We start from the raw sequence: 22,873 nt of genomic DNA, 5'->3' as shown, positions 1-22,873 counted from the left end.
TTTTTTTTTTTTTTTTTTTTTTTTTTACAGAAGTCAGCTGTATTAAACAAATACATCCCTCCCCCTTTCCCCACCAAAAAAAAAAAAAAAAACCCCAAACCTCGTAAGTTCAGTCGTTAGCTGCAGCATGGCAAAAATACATCCCAGTCAGTTTGCTTTAGATGTTGCACCAAATTATGGCATAATCATCAATTCTTAAGTATCCACTCACAGTGGCTCTCAACACTGGCTGCTTTTAGAGTCACCCAGGAGGCCTTGAAAAGTAATACAGTGTGTTTGAGTCCCACCCCTAGGAACCCCGATTTCAACTGGTCTAGGATTGATATTTTTTAAAAAGCTCCACAGGTGCTTCTAAACTAGACTGAGATCACTGGCCCAGAAAACACCCCCTGCTCTCTGGAGTTCCACACCTTAATGAGACACAGAATCCTGATTGTTCTACACAAGGTAGAACACGCTATATGAGATAAGAGCATTCCAGACACAGTGGCGTGGACTTATGGCAGAGGGATGAGTCTGTCTGGGAAGGCTTGTTTAAGGGGATGGGATTTTGTTGAGACTAGACCTGGAAAGTTATCTAAGACCTGGGCATGGAGAGGGGACACCCAGGCAGAGGAGGAAAAAAAGGATCATTAGAAACTTTATTTTGGTTAGTAACTAATTACTTCATTTCCCCCCCATAACTTCTCATATGAACATATAATATATATACTATATATATATACATTTATGTACACATACACACATGTATATACGTCTATATGCCTCCCTTATTTCTTGCAATTATTGATATAATCTTCCAACTAAGAAGATTTTGTCATGTGTACGAAATGGATATAATCATATGTTCATCATGCTTCTAGACAAGGCTGTGCTTCCTCCATCTAGCCCAGGGATAAGGCAGAAAAGGATGTCTTTCCCCCACCCCAGTAATGCAACAATCCGCCATGTACAAAAGGGTAAACTGAACTCAGTCTATTCAGGAAATTCAAATGCAGTAAGCCTACTTGAAATTACCCAGCCAATTACAGAGGAGGGTGATGACATTTTGCCAAGAATTTTTCAAATAGGCAAGCTGCCCTGTCCAAATTCAACAAATACGTTATTAATTCACTTCATTCTGTGATCTCTCTTCTCTACCATTCGTCCCTCCCCAAACCAGTAGATGTGAAAGTTTGAAGTTGGGCACAGCAAGTAGAGACGTGTCTGTTTTCCTGAAACATTTCTAACCTTACTTAACTGATTCCAATTTGGATGTATTTCCTTAACAGGCAACGTGTAACTCAAAGACAATTTGTTAAGAGACTGGAGATAAATGGTATGGTTTCCCTAAATTTTAGTGAGCCAAGACTTGAACAAGTTTGTTAGAAAAATATTAATGTACTAACTGTATTGGGGACAGTTGTCTCCAACTTTGGCGGGAGACAGGACAGTCAGGAGGAGGGGTATCTAGTATAGAGCTTCAGCCTTGATAGGGTTGTGATACTTTACATACTCTCAGTGACTGGACTTAAAGCATGTTATAATGTTGTTGGTTTTTTTTTAATTGAAGTATAGTTCATTTACAATATTGTGTTAGTTTCAGGTGTTACATATATACGTATGTATCTACACTTTTTTCCAATTCATTATTGTTTATTACGAGATACTGAATATAGTTCCCTGCACTATACAGAAAATCCTTGTTTATTTTATATATGGTAGTGTGCATCTGTTAATCCCATACTCCCAGTTTATCCCCCTGCAATGTTCTTATTAATCAATGTATCACCACTAGAAAAAGAGAATGAAAACTATTCTTATTTCCTTTTTTAAAAAATTAAATTGAAGTACAGAGAGTTAAATAATTTGTTCTACTCAGGGCCAGGAAACGAAGGAGGAGAAAAACCTCTTTCCGGATCGCCAGGCAGGCTCCTGCCTCCCTCTCAGAGTGGAACAAATCCACTGCGGCTGCCGGAGGTGGCTCCTGGGTCACCTTCACACCCTCGCTGGAGGACACACTGAGTCAAGGTGGCATTAACTAGAATCACACTTGTAGAAGAATGGAAACTGGAGTTCTAAGAACTGAGCAGAAGGAAAAGAAGGGAGATAAAATTCAAAAGGACAAAGTTTATAGCATCCATAACTAGGTGAGATACAGTCCCCGCCCCCAGGGACTATAGGCATTCTGGGTGGGGGGAGGGAATGCCTGGTCCACAAGCAACAATAATACTCAACACAAGTGCTGTGGAAAAGCTGTGAATGACCAGGGAATGAGGAGGGCAGACAGGAACATGGAGAGGCCAAAGGGAAAGATGGTAAATTCTGAGGAGTATAAAGCAATAGAAATCATTTCTGATCTCCAGGGGCTTATAGTCTCTCTGGGCGGTATCACTCATACACACAGATAGCAATGCAAGATTACATATAATTAAGCACCAAATAAATAACTCCAAGACATGGGCTAGGTTGTGAAGAAGGAATGATCTTAGTGAGCTAAATCAAAGGTTTTCCAGGAAATGAGACTTTATTTGGGCCTCAAAGGATTTTGATAAATGACAAGAAAGGGAAGTCCATTCATGGCAGATGGCCTGACCAAGGAGTGTATTCTAGCCAGGGTATAAAATATGGACATGAGAATCAGCTCATCATTCATTCATTCAATCAATCTTTACGAGCAGCTATAGTATGCAGGCACTCTGCTAGGAGCTAATAGTGCAGACTAGGCATTCTGGCTGCCCTTATCGACTTTACATATTCCAGAAGGACTACTGGAAAATACGAGTTGGCCAGAGGCAGCCTGGAATAGATTTGGGACAGCACTGCATGTTGGGCTAAGCCTATTCTCAGTAAGAGCTGAGAAGTTTTGAGTAAGAGCGACAGGTGCAAAGCTCTGTTTACCAGGAGGGTGATTCTGGCAATGCTGTTTATGTGAATTATGGGGGAACAGTGAAGACCGCTTAAGAAGCTCTTGTGACGGTCCCAGAGTAAGACAATGCAGATTCAAACTAGGGCGACAGCTGTGAAAAGGCAGGTAGAGCAGTGTGAAGACGTACTTGGCGGGGCTTGGCAACCAACAGGCATCTGGGAGGCAGAAGGACAAGAGACAAGGACCCTGATGTCTCCAGCCTAGACGTCTGGGGGAATTCTGAAAGTAAAACCAGTTAGGAGGCAAAGGTTAGGCGTTACTTTCTCCAGCCACAGGATTGGAATGTTCTGGAGGCTGGGCTCTCTTCAACACTTTTCTGTTTTCGTGCTATTGATACTCCCCAATCTGGATCTCTTTCTTTCTTCCCCAGCCTGAAAAAATCTGCTCTCAAGCAGCTTTATTTATTTTTTGAATTTTATTTCATTTATTGTTTTATACAGCAGGTTCTTACTAGTCATCAATTTTATGCACATCAGTGTAGCCTTAGAAGACTGGGTAGTCTAGTTCACAGTGACTTGTCATTAAGAGACAAATGCAGTAGGTCAGAGGGATCAGTAAGGATAGAAACCTCAGCATCAACAGCAGCTCCGGAGGAGACGTTCTGGGTGGAGAGTTCTCCAGGCATGCTGCAGACAACCACCATCCCCATGCATCTACTTCAGGACAGCTGACTCTGGAACTGTCTAGGAGAAACCTTTCCCTCAATCCCACCCCTGAGCATTGCCCTGTCATTTTTGCTTCAGCAGGATAATTAGAGATGATTGACTACATTCCTGAAAGCTCAGGGCGTTTAACTGCATCCCTGTCCTTGGAAAATGATATCCTGGAGGAAAACCATCAGAATTTCCCGGGGGGCGTGTTTAGAGTCATGATACCTTGCTTGGGCTACAGTGTTCCTGTGCATTAGTCCTTTGCAATCACCTAGAAATCTTGCTAAAATACAGATGCAGAATCAGTAGGTTGGGAGGCGGAGGGTGCTGAAGTTCTGCAGGGCTAATAATATCCCAGGTGATGCCCATGCTGCCAGCTCATGGACTCACAACTTGAGTATGTGTCTAGGAATAGACGGCTCCTTTCCAAAGCAGATCTTAGATTCAGGTGATCTTGAATTTAAATCCCTCCTCTGACACTTTTCAGATGGATGACCTTTAGCAGGTTACCTCACTCATGTATTGTTTCCCCTTCTGTAAACCAAGAAAAATAATACCTACCTCAAGAGACACAAACGCTGGATGACCAGAAGGGGTCCTCAGCAATTGTTAATCCCAATAGCAGATTCCCTTCTCTTCAATGGTAGGGATAACTGTTAAATTCACAGAAGCATACCTACCCGCCCCCAAATGCTAAGGTCTCCAGAGGGAATTACTGAGAATGCAAAGCACAAAACACACTCAGAAACTCGAGAAGCCATAGAAAATTCTTTTAAAAAAAAAAAATCTATTTATTTACTTGGCTGCACCAGGTCTTAGTTGTGGCACGCAGGATCTTCATTGCCGCGTGTGGGATCTTTTGTTGTGGCATGTGAACTCTTAGTTATGGCATGTGGGATCTAGTTCCCTGACCAGGGATCGAACCCAGGTCCCCTGCATTGGGAGCGCAGAGTCTTAGCCACTGGACCACCAAGGAAGTCCCTAGAAAATTCTTTATCAGCATGTAATCCTGCATAACTACAAACACATCTCCAAATAGCATTATTTTGTATTTGTCCGAGTGATTTATAACACTAAGATCTATTACGTGATTTCCCAGCTCTGAAATTCCCAAACTTCAGTTTGCAGGGAAAGAAAGCATTTCTTTTCTATGGAGGCCAGTACACCTAGATTTAACCAACACCAGTGTATTTAAGCTTCTTCAACATTCAAATTTCCCTTTTCCAAAAGTCAGATTCCACCCAGCATTGACGATTACTCCCCTAATGCATTATAAAGCTGTTTGATCTAAAATGTCATTTACACCGAACTTAGAAAAATGCATTTCCTACATGAACCAGAATAGTTTTACACTTGGAATTCTTTTTTCATAGGTGAAGAGGCAAACCTTCTCTACATTTCTACATTTTGGAAAGCAAACCACAGCTCTGTAAATGCATAGTTTTGTCAAGCTAAATATCAACATTCCCTTGCATGCATTAATCTTTTAACCCCAAAACTAAAGTATGTGAGCCAAGGGAACATAATTACATAAATACCAGGCTCCAAAATGATCTACAGTTTGTTGTACATATATAGCGTATAATTTTTTTTTTTAATCCTCTCCCTTTTTCTCACTTTCTCCACCCCACACCCAGAGAAACTCCTATTTAGAGAAAGCCACACCTATCACTAGGGACTGACCAACCTTTTAAAAAAACATTGAGAGCAAACATTAAGCCATTCTAACCCCAAGGAAATGCCAAGGCCCTGGAATGAAGGCATTCTAACTCCTGATGCAAATGAGGCTACTGGAATTTGTGAGGAGCAAAATAAACAGAACAATTAAGCCATTAGCATGTCTCCTTGGAGACAATCTGGCCTTTGGAGGAAAGCAAAACCAGATCCCACTTAGGCAGGTGAGTGGTGAGTTTGATTATCGAAAAACGAAGGCATTATATACTGCTCTTTCAACCAGGACAGATGAAAACTTTGTCAGGAAATTTTACATTCTGAAGGTCCACACAGCTGAACAGGAAAAACCTTCTCATCCTATCTGCTGATCTAGTAGTGATTTTTTACATCACCAAAACCTGCCCAACCTCTCCCCTGCCACAGTGAAGAGAAGTCCTAAACAGAGGTCACAGGGCACACCCCATCTGCGATGGTTCCATTTGGAGTTGGGAACCTTTCCTCAGAAAGGACCCTGGTGCATCTTGTTCCCATTTCTGCCTGCAAAGAGCTGCACCAGCCCTTGAGGAGCCGAGTTGGGACTGGTTGTGTGGCCTTAGGCAATCACCTAGCCTCTTCTGATCTCAGTGGAAGGAAGGCTGGAATAAAGGGAGGGTCGGGTATAGAAGCCCTCCCAGCCCACCCAGCTTCCGGCTCAGTCTGGCTTCTGCAGGAGCCGAGCCCAACTAGTTAACAAAAGGAAGCCCTACTGGTTTTATCTGAGGGGGGCTATTTTTATCTTTGAAAACGTTTCCAGTTTATAATTAATCAATCATCTACTTTAAATCACCGGTTCTCATCAATTCATTGGCGGCTGTGTTGCTACAACCATTCGGCCCTCTACAATTTTCGTCTAGTGCCAAGTTTGGTTCAATTCAACAAATTTGCTGATTCTACCACGTGCCAGACGTCATGTCAGGCGATGGAAATACAAAAAATGAGGATGACGCAGTGGCCCCTTAAGGAGTTTACGGCCCAGTAGGACAGAACAATAAACATATTTATTGAAATAATATCACTCTAAAACATCCCGTTGGTATGAGGGCCCCAACTTACCTTGCCTATCTCATCTCTGGCGTTCCTGGTCTACAAGCCACTCAAATCTCCTCACTCAAAATGCTCTAACTGGTGATCGTACTACGTATCTTCCCAGACCCCATGAGTTACCTGGACTTCTCCCCTTCTTTCCCGCCTCACCTGGAAGGCCACTTCTTCTATACTCCGGAAAGCTTAGAATACCTCACCCATCTACCTGGAGCTGAGCATAGAAAACGTATACACTCCACAAAGCTCAAAAGACGCCAATCTGTCCATTTTGTTAGCCGATGAGTTCCAGTACAAAGATTTCATGAGGACAGTTTGAATTTACCAGTATTTGGTTGCCCTGCGAGTTTTAAAACATATGAATTCAACCTGTCCTCCAAAACCACATGCAATTAAAAAAAGCATACTGTCTGCTTCAAAATCCCATTTCAATTCTTTCTTCCATCTATTATCTCTGCCTATTCCTTAAACATCCACCCTTGGGAAAATCACTGGTAACCTATACAATAGATGCTGTTTTCTGGGAGAACTATTTTCACAGACTCTGAAAGAGTTGCGGGGGAAGGCTGCCCTGTTTTCAACATTATAGCTGGTTGACGAGTGAAGAAAGGCGTGGTGATGGGCAAAATGACTCCCCTGCCTTCTGTGAATGAGCGGCTCGGCTTTCAGGTGCCCTTTGAAGCATCGCTATGCTTCTTCCCCTTTCTGTCTTCACCGTTCCATCTTCCAAAGGGCATGCTGAGTGAAGTGAGGAGTGACACTTGCATCAGACAACTTCAGTATTCCCACTAAAATCAAAGCTCCAGTGACATCTGAATCACAGGGCGCTTTCACGGATTCCCTCTTCCCCTGTTCCATTCCATTAGCTGAGCGACTAAGAGCCTGTTTACTGGCATGCATTTTAAGAGTGCTTCACTGCATTGGCAGCTCTGCACTCTACTTTTGTCCCTCGAGATGAAGGCCTAGGGAGCATTAACGAATGTATAACTCACAGCAGAAGGAAGTGCAAGCATTTCTCCTCTCATACTGCGTTTAAAAATAGTACTGGATACATCTAGTATGGCAAGTCCCAAAATGGGGGTGGGACACAAAGATGAATACGGAACAACTCTACCTGAAAAGTAACTGATCAGAAGGGAAGATAAAATGCCCGTAAACAATCAAGAGATCTTTGCAGATCAAGAGTTCCGAGGTTTTGAAGATAACTTCCAACTAGGAGACTCAAGAAGGTGGAAGTGGGGCTTCCCTGGTGGCGCAGTGGTTGGGAGTCCGCCTGCCGATGCAGGGGACACGGGTTCGCGCCCCGGTCTGGGAAGATCCCACATGCCGCGGAGCGGCTGGGCCCGTGAGCCGTGGCCGCTGAGCCTGTGCGTCCGGAGCCTGTGCTCCGCAACGGGAGAGGCCACAACAGTGAGATGCCCGCGTACCACACACACACACACAAAAAAAAGAGGGTGGAAGTGGGGCCGACCTCAAAGGAGAATTGGATCATCCGGATGCAGAAGGGGAGGGAACTGACGGCTGCCAGACATCAGCCAAAGAAAGGTAAGATTATCCAAGCCTGCAAGGGGCACAGCAAGTAGTGGAACTTGGCCAGGTGACCTCGGCGAAAGACAAGGCAAAAAAAAGGCGGGTTGAAGCCATGCTGCACAGGTGGAATCCACAGGAGTCAGCAGGTGCTGGGATCTTGCTATTCATTACATCTTATATTTAGAGTATATAAAATATGCCTCTGCCAACGGACGCTTAAATACAACTGCTGCAAAAACTGAAGACTCAGATTCACAGCCCCAAACGAAGATGACAGTGCCTTACTGTTGCTGTAGAGCAGACACTGCTTGACTCCCCACTGGTTGCAGAGGTGCCAAGTGGGGCTACTTGGAGGAGGAGAAAGAGGGTTCCAAGATGGGAGGAGAGTGCTCCCCTTCTTTTAGGAAGCCTTAATTATGCGTGCTCACTTGTAAGCAGGTGCAAACTATATATTTCCTGCCTTCTCCAACCCTCCTCCTCACCCCTCCCGAGTCTAGAAGGGCAAGAGCCTTGTAAGGGAGAGCAGGAGGTAGGACAGATGTAGAATCTGGTTGGGGCTTGGGGGCAGGGGAGAAAAAGAGCTGGAAGGAAGAGGCTACCACAGTTCCAATTTTTTTCCTACACTCCAAGCCCTAGTCCTACAGAATAGAAACAGAGCACAGAACTGTGATCCAGAGTCCAGTTATTAGAGTCCAGCAATTTCCTTATGTGTCCTCAATTAGTTAATATTAATTTTATAATGAATAATAATGAATCCTCATCAGAGAAATGCGTTTTCAATTATTTACATAAACGTCAAACCATTATGTCCTTGACTTATATTTGAAGTCTGCATTGGACGTATCTCTCTTCGTGATCACAGGAGAATATAAAAATCTAATAAATATGAGACCAATGCTGTGACTCTAGTTTTTTTTTTGTGTGTGTGGTACGCGGGCCTCTCACTGTTGTGGCCTCTCCCTTTGCGGAGCACAGGCTCCGGATGCGCAGGCTCAGCGGCCATGGCTCACGGGCCCAGCCGCTCCGCAGCATGTGGGATCCTCCCGGACCGGGGCACGAACCCGTGTCCCCTGCATCGGCAGGCGGACTCTCAACCACTGCGCCACCAGGGAAGCCCATGACTCTAGTTTTATGCTTTATAACCATTCTGAAAAATTAGGTCAGTTGTCAACAATTAATACTGACCCTTGCCTCATGGTAACTTGTATTGGTTTAGTATCTCTGGTAATCTTACAAAGAATTATTTTAACTCAGTACTTCCAACTTCCCTTCTCTCTAAAGCTTTATTATATTTGCTTTTCAAACATTTCCAGTAAAGTCAGGTTTAGGACCAGGTTAGGATCCCTGGACAAAAGACTTTTACTCTAAGGCCACTTCTCCTACTAATTTGCCAGGTGACCTTGGTCAGGCTACTTAAATTCTCTGGACCTTAGAGAGTCATTTGGGGAGGCCATGGGCCACTTTTTAGGGAGTTAGGATTCTTCTTCCCAGGGAAAAATGCACACATGGACACAGACACAGACTTCAGCATATAATTTCATAGGCCACGCCTCCCCGCCAAGTAGTCTCTGAGACATTTCTCATCTTGACATTCTATGTTTAAAGGTATCTGATCATTGAAAGAAACAAGTGTTATTTGCACAGCCATCACCATGATACAGGTATGTGTGAGAAGGAATGAAGAGACGAATAAGCATGAACTGGCCCTGCAAATTATACCTAAAGAGAGTGCCTGAGTAGAGCTAGGACTGTAGGCTGGGGAGCCACCTCTGCCCTGCACACCCAAAACTATGGGTGCCGAGATATCACTGCCAGATACTCCTGTGGATGAGATCCGGCCAAGCTTTAAGGAGTCTCCCCAGTTACTGGAGATGTCTACCTTATTCTGTAAAAACAAAGCCTGTAATATTAAAAATCAAAGGGAAGCTACTTACTTTGGTTCTGAGATATACCCCTTCTTCCAACCCAAGAAGCAGACAGTACCAAGAGCTGAGAGCTGGGTTTTGCTTTATTTAAATGCCAGTGTAGGGCTTCCCTGGTGGCGCAGTGGTTAAGAATCCGCCTGCCAAGGCAGGGGACACAGGTTTGAGCCCTGGTCTGGGAAGATCCCACATGCACGGAGCAGCTAAGCCCGTGTACCACAACTACTGAGCCTGCACTCTAGAGCCTGCAAGCCACAACTACTGAGCCCGCTGTGCCACAACTACTGAGCCCGCTGTGCCACAACTACTGAAGCCTGTGCACCTAGAGCCCACGCTCCACAACAAGGGAAGACACTGCAAGAAGAAGCCACTGCAAGGAGAAGCCCACACACCACAGTGAAGAGTCGCCCCGGCTTGTCGCAACTAGAGAAAGCCTGCACAGCAATACGAAGACCCACTGTAGCCAAAAATAAATAAATCTTTAAAAATTTATAAAAATAAATTAATGCCAATGTAATACAGAGATGGTTAGAATGAAATGATAGCTAGGATTTGCTTCAAAATAAACCAAGAGAAGGTGAGAATAGAGAAAACAAGATTGAAATAATTATATGCCAAAAAATTAAGAGAACCTAGGAGAAAGAGATGAATTCCTATAAATATACAACCTACCAAGATTGAATCATGAAGAAACAAAATTTGAACAGACCAATTACTAGTAAGGAGATTAAATCTGTAATCCAAAACCTCCTAACAAAGAAAAGTCCAGGACCAGATGGCTTTACTGGTGAATTCTACCGAATATTTAAGGAAGAACTAATACCAAACTTTCTCAAATTCTTCCCAAAAATAGAAGAGGAAGGAACACTTCCAAACTCATTTTATAAGGCTAGCATTACCCTAGCACCAAAACCAGACAAGGACACAACATGAGAAGAAAATTACAGGCCAATATCCCTGATGAACACAGACACAAAAATCCTCAACAAATACTAGCAAATTGAATTCACTAATACGTGAAAAGGGAATTCCCTGGCGGTCCAGTGGTTAGGACTCCACACTTTCACCGTTCTGGGAACTAAGATCCTGCAAGCTGTGCGGCACAGCAAATAAATAAATAATGCACGAAAAGATCATACATCACGATCAATTGGGATTTATTCCAGGGATGCAAGGATGGTTCAACATCGGCAAATCAATGTGATACACCACACTAACAAAATGGAGAAAATAAGATTGGCCATGAGTTATCAATTGCTGAAGTCCAGCAATGAGTTTTCTCCCCATTTGTGTAGTTTAAATTTTTCCATTTAAAAAGAGGAGAAAGAGAAAATCAAAGTGAAAGATCCACAGAGTAATGAATTTTTTTTGAGACCTATGCCCAAAGCCAGGTTAATCCTACTCTATTCACATCTTGTTGAGGAGACTGTGGCTCACAGAATATGGAAGTGACACCAATATGGATTATTCTGGGAACCATAATACAATCCACAACACATGACTTTCATTCAAGACAAAAAAAGAATTTGTGTGTGTGTGAAGAATGTCTTTCTGCACATGGACAGCTCAGGTCTGGCCAAAAAGGCAGAATTAGTCAGTGAACAGCACTGTCCTGACCTGTTCCAAACAGTATTGCTCCACTGTTATATCCAACAGGCCATCCAGTCCAGTCTGGTTTGGCATGATTCATTGCTCTGGAAGCTTGGACTTAATCGTGAAATGTTTATTTTTACAAACCCCCTTCAACAGAAAACAAAAGAGTTTTTTCTTCTTGTTTTTAGCTTCTGCTTTTACTTTTTTCCAGCAAAAATAGCAATTTAAAAATCATACTGAGGCTCCATAATACAAAAGAACTACAAGTTTTAATTCCTCGTACTTTGGGAAAACAGCAGCAGATGTATCAGGAGCAATGGGGGCTTCCGTCATACACAGGGGTTCAGAGAGTCAGCCGGGAAAACTAGATTTGCATTAAATCTATTCCTGCCTCAATGTATTCACCCAACTAGACACGATGAAAGAAAAGGTGGAGGGTAGGAACTGTATCTGAGCCCCAGGGCAGTCCTCGCCCACACTAACCCTGACGGTAGCTATGTGACTTGCTTTGGCCAATGAGACAGTATCAACCATGATGCAAGCAGAGGTTAAAAAAATGCTTGTGCACTATGGCTTGCTTTCTCTTTTGCTGTTCTTGGGAACCCTGTGACCACTGCTGTGTTAACAAACCAGGACTAGCCTATTGTGAAAGCGATAGGTGGCCAAGCCATCTCCACTGCCCCAACTGAACCTGGGCCAACTAACCAGCACGTGAGTGAGGCCATCTTAGCTCATCCATCCCCAGCCAAGCCACCAGCCAACCACAAGGACCTGACGAGCCAGTCCAGCCCAGAACTTCCCAGCCAATGCACAAAATCATGAAAAATAATAAAATCTTTACTATTTAAACCACCAAGTTTGGGGTGGTTAATTATATCAAAACTTAATAGTAAGGTAAGAAAAGGTAAGAAAGGAAAAGGTAAGAAAGATGCTTTAACAGATGCTGAACATCCTGGGACATAATCCCTAACGGAACTTTACATAACTCAGTGGGACTTACTATTGATTTGATTGTATGTCAACTGTCATTAAAACAACCTGACAGGGACTTCCCTTGTGGCACAGTGGATAAGAATCCGCCTGCCAATGCAGGGGGCACGGGTTCGATCCCTGGACTGGGAAGATCCCACATACCACGGAGCAACTAAGCCTGTGCGCCCCAACTACTGAGCCTGTGCTCTAGAGCCCACCAGCCACAACTACTGAGCCCACACACCACAACTCCTGAAGCCCACGTGCCTAGAGCCCGTGCTCCGCAACGAGAGAAGCCACCTCAAGGAGAAGCCCGCGCACCGCAATGAAGAGTAGCCCCCGCTCTCCACAACTAGAGAAAGCCCACGAGCAGCAACAAAGACCCAACGCAACCAGAAATAAAATTAAATCTTTTAAAAAAAAAAACAAAAACCTGACATAGACCCAAAATTGCATACTCCTTAATATTCACCTCAAGACAAGGTTTGCTACAACTCTGCGAATGATACTGTGTGGGCTTTGGAGGTGTATGAACCTCCTAAAATTAAATGAAGAATTGTGTCTATGTGGGGTTTTTTTCTTCTTAATTGTAAAAAGATGTTAAATCTATGGGGGAATAATATAAATATTTATGCCCATACTGCCCAGAATTAATGATACTATTTTCTATATTTGCTTTAGATTTTAATAAAGCAAATAAAACATTCTTAACAATGTTAGTTAGTCCACTGCCCTCAGTCCTCTCCTCTCCTCCTTCCCCCTTCAGCAGCTTGAATTTGATACCTTTCTAGTCCATCCATTTATTTTTTTAAAAGAACATATACATAAATATATACATAGATGAGTATATATATCCCCGAACAATACAGATAGCCTTGTTTTGTGTTTTGACATTTTTCTTAAATGACTTTACATGTATCTTTCTACAACTTGCTTCTTCACCACATACTACCTTTGTGAGATCTATCCATATTGATTCCCTATTATCAATAAGTCACAGACATTTATGCATTTCTTTCCTAATGGACATTTAGATTGTTCCTGTCTTTCTGGTTGGTTTTCTTGTTTTCCTTGTTATTACAAACACTGTCAGGAAACAGGTCAATAGCTTCAGAGGGCCTCGGGGCACCCCCAAATATTAGGAATCTCTGACAATCTGATGGGAGAAAGGAGAGCTACCATCATTTTGCAGACCTATTTCTGCATTTGAGCATTCCCGAATCTTGAAGGTGCCACCTTTATCATACTATGAAGTAGCTTAACAGATGCTTCTACATTTAAATCCAACATTTCCTGTAACAAAGGTCTGTATCTAATTGGGACACTAAAACAACCGTAATATTTTTGTTATTGAAAATTTTTTGGAATCAGACAAGGATACTGTCCAAATCATTCTGTTACAAAGTAATATTGTGCTAACTTGCCGTCAACATCAAAAGCTGGTCACACCAATTAAATTACTAAGAGACTAATGATATGCTATCCTAATTTGTGTTTGTTTTCTGTCATGTATATAGAGACTCGAGGGCTAAGTTTCTTGTAGTTATCTTGTTTCCCTTATTTTCTAGTTTTTAAACTAACTGAGATCAGAGAGCTCTCTAGCATGACTTTCTTTTACTTTTATGCTTGATCCCAGTGTGATATCATCTAGTCCCCAAATGTTGTGACATGCAAACATCCACGAACAAGGAAATTAAAAAGCCCAGACTTTAAACAGATTAAAAAAAAAAAAAATCAACCTTGTTTTCCCTCAGGAGTATGTAAAATAATGAAATGTTATACAGATATCTGGACCCAGAAATTTCAAATTCAGAAATAATGTACACAATTGCTTTTGAAAGAGCATAAAGTTAGCAGACCTGGTTCATTACATACAAGTTGTATGGCCCTGAACAATTCTCTTGCCCTCACTACACTCTGGTTTTCTTACCTATAAAATGGCAGCAAAAACCATCATTTGTACAAGAATGAGATGAAATCACCTATAAGAAAGCCCTTTGTTATTCCCTACTCTGTGGGCACCTCATAAGCAGAGGCAGGGCTTAATTCATCTTTGATTTTCTAGCGGTTGCCACCATATTTGGTAAGAATTCCTACCTATCAGGCATGTACGCTAACCTCCTTGGCAACTGCTGTGTCTTCTCCACTTTGGGGTTCAAAGCTCCTCGTCTCCAACCACTTGGGTCCTCTGACAGGGGAACTCATAGTTGCCAAGTTGCAGTCAGAGGCCTGAGCACCCACTGTTGTCACACATTTGAGTTCCAGTATCATGATCCTGGGAGAACACCAACAGTACCCACCTCAGGTCAAGACCGGGGAGTGTGGAGTGTACACCAAGCCAGCCAGTCCTGGCTTCAGACTTTACACCAAAGAGAGGGCTCCATGTATCAGCGGGACAGGAGGCTGAGCAGCCCAGCACTGCTGAGGGCAGTTCTAATGGGGGCAGGAAGGAACAGTCACTGGTGCGTCTGGAGGACAGTTCTCCATACAGTTAGGACTCAAGTTGGGTAATCAGGTTACATGGGATTATCATACCACCACCAAAATACGATAAATATGTTTACCAAGGAAAAGAGTTTACAAAATACATGGGGAAATACAGAACACAATTTAGCCCCATAATTACAGCTACATAAAAATGATGTGCATTTCGATAGTTTGGAAGGAAACCCAAAGACATGAAAAAAATTAGCACTAGGGTAGTGGTATTATGGTTAATTCCTCTAAATTTATTTTTTATAATCTTTTAAAGTTGATACAGTAATGCATCAAAAATAATTAACAACCTTCCATCTCCAGGCAGGCTTTTTTTTGAAGGGCCCCAGAAAGAAAACTACCTGGTCATGCCTAGACTCTAATCCACCACCGTGGTTTGGTGGGAAAAGCCTTATTAAACTGGGATCAGAAAACCTGGATTCTGGCACCAGATCAGTCAAAACCTAGCTCTGAGACTTTCGAAGCCATTTAACCTCCCTAGATCTTTCTATGAATTCCAGCCAAAGGATTTAGGATAGACTCTTAAATTCTCTTCTGGGCTCTCTACAATGCAGTGTATGTTTTACTTTCTACAATGCAGTGTATGATTTCAAAGTCCCATGAATGAATTTTTAACAAACACATCAGAACTCAAAACACCTAAGACAGGGTGGCCTCCTTCAGAGCAGTTCTTAGAGTACTGATTCCTGGAAGAACCACCTCCTTTTTGGCGCCCAGGGCCTACGTTACACGATACTGCCCATGTTCAGGACCAATTTTTTCCCCCTTTGAGGCAGAATGTGACTCCTGGAAACAGCTGAGAGGGACCTTATACAAAGTCTGGTGAGTAAGATGGGTGATCAGCTGCACACTAGCATTTTAGGTCATAAAGGAAGTAAAAGAATTTTCTTAAATGACCATTCGTAAGTGCCCTGAACAACATTAATGACAGTGCTCCCATGGTGGCAATTCAGAAAGGAGGGCTGACTTCACCTGCATATACGGTGTCGAAGCCATTGTCCCTATTTTTAGGGACGACTCTTACAGTTTTACTTCTCTGAAGTAAAGCTGTCATAAAGATATGTAACAAAAAGACTTCACTAATATGCCTCCAAACCTTTCATCTCTGCCAAAATAAATTTTGAAGTTGAAATTCAAAACACAATTTGTTTACCATTGTTACAGAATGTGCTTACAAGGCCAAGCTGTTTATTTTTAATACCTTTGGCATTTAACCTTTAACCCCTTATTTGTTCTGTAAATATTAAGTCCCAGCATGGTAAAAAAAAAAAAATTAAAATATTAAAATCTCACCACGGAGAAACCCATTTTAATCACATACTGATAAATACACAAGTTGCTGCATCTTTGTTTAAAAAACAGTAGATGATTCAAACTTGGAAAATTACGAATGTACGTAATTTCTCTATGATCCATAATGAAGCTTTACATGTGTATAGAGGTTTCAAAATATTCTTGCTTTTTTGAAGCTGATGAAAAGAGCTTTCACAAGTTCTTACCAAGTAATGAGACCCAGTCCTCTCCTCATAGGAGAGAGGTCTCACATGAGCTCATAACATTAACATTGAAGGGCAGAAGGTTGTATTCCAAGTCATGTTTACAAAAATGCTCATTATCTAGCCCCAAGGAGAACCCCTGAAACAGACCTCAAATTCATGAGATGCAACAGGGAAAGGAGTAATAAAAGAGGTCCACCATGCAATATGGAGGTTGGGGGGAGAGGCGGAGTACCTTCCCACTGGAGGGAGTTAAAGGGTTAAGAAAAAGAGAAGTTCAAGCAGAAACGAACACACCATTGTAAAGCAATTATACTCCAATAAAGATGTTAAAAAAAAAAAAAAAGAGAGAAGTTCAATTTACAGGCTCACCACTCACTGTACTACCTGCACAGGTGTTGAGCTATAGCTCCAGACGGTGGCAGCTGGATGCATACTGCCCCTGTTTAATAGCTTAGAGAGTCCATGGGCTGGAAACGCCAGGCAACTCCCTTTCTTAAGGGAAACGCAGTGGGAAGGTGTGCCTGTGTCAGTAAAAATCGAATGCCCTTACTGGGTATGTGGCTAAAGTTTAGACTTCCTGCTGGCGAGTGAATGGAAGGAAGCACAGTGGTTCGCAGGACACCACTTTTGAGATTTACAACAGGGTGGCCGCAAACAGCTGAGCTGTTTGGCCTCTCAGCGACGATCAGCACCCTTTTAAAAATTGGCAGCTCTGGCATAAAAATCTAGATTTTCAGCTTCTCCTGAAAAAGCAGACAATTTGGTAATGTGGTCAGTGCAATCACAGCCTAAGGTCAAGTAATGATGGCTCTTTTGACGGGCACATGTTCTGTAGGAAAGGCCATTCTCACCCCATCAAAAATTGTATCCTGGCCTCTGTAGACATTTGAGTTTGCAACCACTAACAAAGCTGAAATCCCCAGCAAAACTGAGGAGGAAGTGGCTTTCAGCTTCTGCAACTGTCTGCTTCCTCTGCTTCTCCATCCCCTCCATCCACGGCCCCACGGGGCTTCCCTCCTTGCCCTGGGCTGCCAAACATTTCCTACTAGGCAGGCCCACCCACAGTGGTCCCAAGACAATGCCCTGGATTCCACTCTTGCCCTAACCCTCTACCTCTATCAAAACTTTTCCGGACTTCATCCCATTCCTTTCTGTTTTGGTTCTGTGTTGTGTTGTTTTGGCCAGGAGACTACTCACTAGAAATCTGATAAACTAATTAGCGGGAATGGACTAGGTTACCTTCGCAGAAAACATGCTTGAAATGGATTCCAGACTTTCTAAATACATGCCATGCCTTCACCCAAAGGAACTTACCTACCTTGTAGTCAGCTGCATCAGATTTCTAAGTTCGTAAGCCTATTCCTGTGTATTTTTATGTGTACTCTCTGCAATTTACTCACAAGTAATATGCAAGTAAGGAGACGGGGACACATCTTGAATATATTCTGAGGTGATGGTCAAGTCACATGTACTCAAGTATGTCAGTATATCTCAGTCACAAAAGCCTTATGAATCACAGTTTCTAGCTCCAAAGTATACAGCAGAGCTATACACATGGGTTCCAGTCCATTAGACAGTCCAAACTGGTCATGGCCACAAAAGTAGAACTTCCTTTGTGGCTGATGATAAAGCCACATTCTACAAAGGAAACCTTAGATGGGTATTATTATTGATTAAGGTCAAAGGAGATTGTTGTACCCTCCTAACCAATGTATACTAAATTATAGAGACAGGCAGAGATTTTTTTGGTGTTTTCCTTTCTTTTTCTTTTTTGGTCCTCCAAGTCTAAGAAAAAAAAGAAAGAAATTGCTATTGCCTGGTAGTATTCTTGGTTCTCCAAAGACGGAGAAAAATGTCCCAAAGTGAGTTTTCAGGAGGAAATATAAGGTAAACTGTAAGCTGTACGCTTTGTTCATGAGTCAGAAAATGGCAATCTTCCTTATGAATCACAAATGAGTGAGCCTTGGTAGGGCCTTTAGTACAGGTGGAGAGCCTTCCAATCTGCTACCAGATTTCCCAAGATATCTCGCAGAGAGCGAGAGACAGAGAAATCCACAGTACAGGTGCCAAGGGCCTGATGAATTATAATCTCCATGCTAACACTGAGCCACACCCACTGGAGGCATTGCCCCTTCTCTTCCTGTTGTAAGCAGCTGAGGGATGCAGCTGGGCAGACAGACAGATGTGAAACACAAAATGAAGCCTCATTTGGCTGGAAGGGGATCTTACATAAATAGTAAATACTATAATAACTGAGATTTCTGACTATTTAAGCTGCTGATGCTCTGTTCTAAGGCAACTTCACACATCTAATGCAGACTTAATTTTTCAAGCCAGCGAAGAAATGATTCATTTAATTTTTGCCAAATTACTCTAGATCCAGTAGATGGAGTGATGGCGCAGCTCCTATTTCAGGACAGCCAGCTGTTTCAACTTTTCTGTCAGGGAATCGGGGCCTCAGCAACTGTATCTGATGCACTGATAGTCTCCTGGAGGCCCACAATACGGCCATCTGTGCTGTTGGCAGGGAACATCAATAGGTAAGTCATACCCCTGTCCTTCAATAGACACCCTACACACTCTGGAAACAGCTCTTCCTTAGAACATGCCTCTTCAGCACCCACTTCACAAACCATCTACTTCAACAGCAATGGACCGAATTGAGCGTCCAGTTTCTGAGGTCCCCAGAAAAGTCATGCTACACTACTTTTTAGTCTCTCCAGCATGAAAAATGAGTGAACTAAGGGAAAGTTAATTTTCTCAAGGTACCACTCAACTATTTAAATTCAGCAAGATTTTTTAAACTCTTGACATAGAACACATTTTTTTTTTTTTTAGAAATATTGAACCATGGGAAATAATTCTAGCAATTATAAAGTATTAAGATTCACATTGCTTAAGTTCAGGTAGCCAGTTAGGCAGTGGCCCCATTTAGGTAGCTCCACCCAAACACACAGTGTAAGTAAATGGTTCTCTTTAGGGGTTCCAAAAATAATATAGGGTGGACTGACTTCTTAAACCCTAAAACTGAAAGGGAAATTTTATTTACAGATAAAGTGTCCTCTTCGGTAGACACAAGGGTGACATAACTTTGGACTAGGTGAAAAGAAAAAGCTTTGGTCAAGGATGCCCTTTTAAATATTTTGGTTTGTTTTTAATCATTCTTTTGAATAAACACAGCACTGGAACAAGGGCTGCTTTTGAGTTTTGTGTGTAGGTTCCTATGGGCCTTTCCTAATTTCCCTCAGACTCCTGCAGGATAGAGATTTTTAAATTAGTGCTGTACCGGTTATCACTGTGACTTAGCACCCCTTTCACAGTCACTAAAAAAACAACAAAAACCAATCAGAAGAGGACCAGTTCATCCACCTAAGCCGGATTATTTGAAAAGAAGCAAGTGTGGAAACTATGAAGCCTTGTAGTAGAACTTTTTCCCCCCTCTGATGGACTGCCAATCTCTTCAAAATAGAGCCCTTGCTTTTGTGCTTAGGAAAGAAAAGTACACCACCCCAAAGCCCAAGGGATGCGGCTAAGGTTATTGGGGGCGGGGTAGCCGAGGCCGGGAGGTCGGGGTGGAGGAAAAGTCAGAAACGAGTCAGAGAGAGAGCCAGACATTTCCATCAATACCCAAAGTGCCAAAGGAAAAAGAACAAAAAACTCGACTTCCTCCCATGCGTACCGTTCGCTGTACACCCGAAAAGTGCCAGCCACCTCGCACTTGGGGGAAGTGGAGGAGGGTGGTGTTTACTCGGCCTTTTTGGTGCAAAGACCCTCCGGGCCGGCGCCCAGCGGAGCCCAGGCCGGCCTGGCTCCCGGCAGCCCCGGCTCCCGGCAGCCCCGCGACACCCTCGCCCGCAGCCGCCAGTCCACCGCCAGGTGCTCGCCCTACCTGGCGCGCCCCACTGCCTTTGTGCGGCCGCGCCGCCCCCGCCGGCGCGCGGATGCCAGCGGGACAGCTGCGGCGCTGCCGGGCGGCCGGGGGAGGAGCAGTGGTCCGCGGCGCCGGTGCAGCGGGCGGGGAGCGCGCGCACTGAGGGGCGCAGGCGGCCGCTCCCACCTTCCCAGCGGGAGGCAATTGATACCCCCCGCCGGGCCGTGACCCTGAACGCGGATCTCCCCGCACTCCGGCTTCCGACAGCTGGCAGCCATAGCCACCCCGGCCACGAAAAGTTTGGCGACGCCGAAAGTGACTTGAAAGAAAGTTTTCCTTGGCCCCTCACTCCGTCTCCCCCAGCCCCGGTTGAGCGAAAGCTGCAGGAAATAAGGGCTCGCGACGTGCCTACTCCCGCGTCCAGCTTCTCCACCCCTGGCCTCGGCAGCGCGCCCAAGGTGGGTGCCCCGCGCCCGGGCTTCCCGCCCCATCCCTGGGTCAGGCGTCCCGGGACGCCGCGCGGCCAACTCACCATGGTGACTCGCGCCGCGGTCGCGCCTCTGCCGGGTCCGGCTGCCGGGGAGCTGGGGCTGGAACGCAGTCTCCTGGGCGAACTTCAAAAGTTGGTTCCCTTCGCCAAAAACAGGCTCTCGACACCCAAGCACTCACAGGAACCAATGGGAACCCTGGGGGGACTCCATCCAGGCGGGATCGGCGGCGGTAGGTGAGGGCGAGCAGGAGGCGGCTTAGCAGGCGGGGCGCATATTGCGGAGGGCACGGGTCCACCCGGACCGGGCGCTCGCCGCCCGCCTAGGTGAGAGCAATGCTCTCCGCGCGTCCGACTAGCTGCCCTACCTCGCTCCTCTTCCTTCGGCCACCTTCTCCGTTCTCCTCTGGCTGAGCCTCGGCTCGGGCAGGGCAGTCTGTCCATAAATGGAGAATTCAGCTCAGGCCTGACCAATCAGGGTTTGTTTTCATAGCGTCACTCCTCAGGGAAACCGTAGTAGCCAACAAGCTTGGAGCTGCTGGAGTTTCCAAAGCCCTCTGGATCCTGTAGTCCTCCTCCACGCCAGCCTCCAAAGAGCGCTGCTGACCCAGCTAGCTCCCGGTGGCATGACTTGGACTGGTAAGAAGAAAACCACTCTGTGAAAGAGAGGTAAACTTCTAAATTTTTTTTCTTTTAAACGCGAAAGTTAGAGTAAGTGTAGCTGAAGTGGTATGATTTTTCCCATAACTTTTTTTTTAAAGAAGGAAATATTTTATCAGCATAAAAGATCAGAGTCGTGGCAGCAGCCCAAAGGAAATCCTTTTTCTTTCCAACGTCTGGATTGTGAGGAAAGTCAAAAATATCGTTTCCCCCACCCTTTCTTTTACCTGAATTTCCTTGGAAAACAAAGGAAGGCTTTTTGAGGGGGAGGCGGGAAGGGGGAATTTTGATGGTGAAGGAGTTGCACGTGCAGCGAGGCCAAGGACTGGGGAGAGAAGCATGGGAAGAATGCGCCATCCAATCTCAGTCAACACAAATCTGTCGAGAGCAATTAGCATTACAATCAAGAAATCAGGTGGGCAGTGAGGAGAAGATTGGAGTGGGGGCGGGGAAGCAGAATCCTGAAATAAAGGTAGAGGGTCTGATATTGTTTTCAGAGTTCATGAAGTAAACTTGGTTGGTTATAACAGGATGGTCCTCTCTGGATCTGTGGTAGGTAAGACTTGAAAACTTCAGGGCACAGAAAAACTATGAAGCATAATGATTTACTGTGATTTGCTTTATGAACTTTGGTGGTAGCCCTTCACTTGAATAAAGGATCCTGGAGTTGGAATGGATGTTAAAAATGCTCTTGTCTAGGGCTTCCCCGGTGGCGCAGTGGTTGAGAGTCCGCCTGCCGATGCAGCGGACACGGATTCGTGCCCCGGTCCGGGAAGATCCAACATGCTGCGGAGCGGCTGGGCCCGTGAGCCATGGCCGCTGAGCCTGCCCGTCCGGAGCCTGTGCTCCGCAACGCGAGAGGCCACAAGAGTGAGAGGCCCGCTTACCGAAAAGAAAAAAAAAATGCTCTTGTCTAGAATGGGTAAACAAAATGTAGTGTATCCATAGAATGGAATATTATTCGGCCTTTAAAAAGGAAGGAAGTACTAACACACGCTACAACATGAACCTTGAAAGTATTAAGTGAAAGAATCCAGAAAAAAAGATCCCGTATTATATGACTCCATTTGTATGAAAATAGAGAATGGGGACATCCATAGAGACAGAAATTGGTAAATTATTGATTGCCAAGGGCTGGGGGAGGGGAGGATGGGAGTAGTTGCTAATAGGTGTGTGTTTTCTTATTGGTGAAAATAGCCTGGAATTAGATGGTGGTGATGGTTGCACAACTTTGTGAATATACTAAAAACCACTGAACTGTACATTTTAAAAGGGTGGATCTTACAGTATGTGAATTATATCTCCAACTTAAAAACTGAAAGAAAATCATGTTGACCAACTTTTTTTTAAAAAAGCATGTTGACCAAGTTCTCGTAGTAATCATCCACACAGTTAGGCAAATAAATGTAATTGATTGCCTACCATAGGTCATCATGGCCACTGTGAATACAGTGGTCTCTGCCCTCACCAAGCTTACAATTTTAGAAGGAGGGAAACAAAAGATAGATTTTAAAACAATAAATAATTACAG

The 22,873-nt window shown here is 44.1% G+C and overlaps 1 protein-coding gene across 3 annotated transcripts in view; it reads right to left on the bottom strand.

The window, feature by feature from the left end:
* The window catches only part of MYO1E (myosin IE), a 204,421-nt gene extending 183,299 nt beyond the window's left edge, over nucleotides 1-21,122 (bottom strand). For all 3 annotated transcript variants that reach the window (XM_089904548.1, XM_022579652.3, XM_089904571.1), the window contains exon 1: nucleotides 20,728-21,122. Coding sequence is in view for 2 of the 3 variants with exons in the window: in XM_022579652.3 (XP_022435360.1) it covers nucleotides 20,728-20,730 (3 nt within the window). In the remaining variant the exon portion in view is untranslated. The remainder of the gene's footprint in view (nucleotides 1-20,727) is intronic.
* Nucleotides 21,123-22,873: the final 1,751 nt, after the last annotated feature.

This window comes from Delphinapterus leucas, chromosome 2 (genome assembly GCF_059928025.1).
Source record: "Delphinapterus leucas isolate spDelLeu-1000000601 "Yukka" chromosome 2, BTC_Dleu_Yukka2, whole genome shotgun sequence".
Classification (NCBI taxonomy): domain Eukaryota; kingdom Metazoa; phylum Chordata; class Mammalia; order Artiodactyla; family Monodontidae; genus Delphinapterus; species Delphinapterus leucas.
This window is presented reverse-complemented; position numbering and strand designations above follow the sequence as displayed.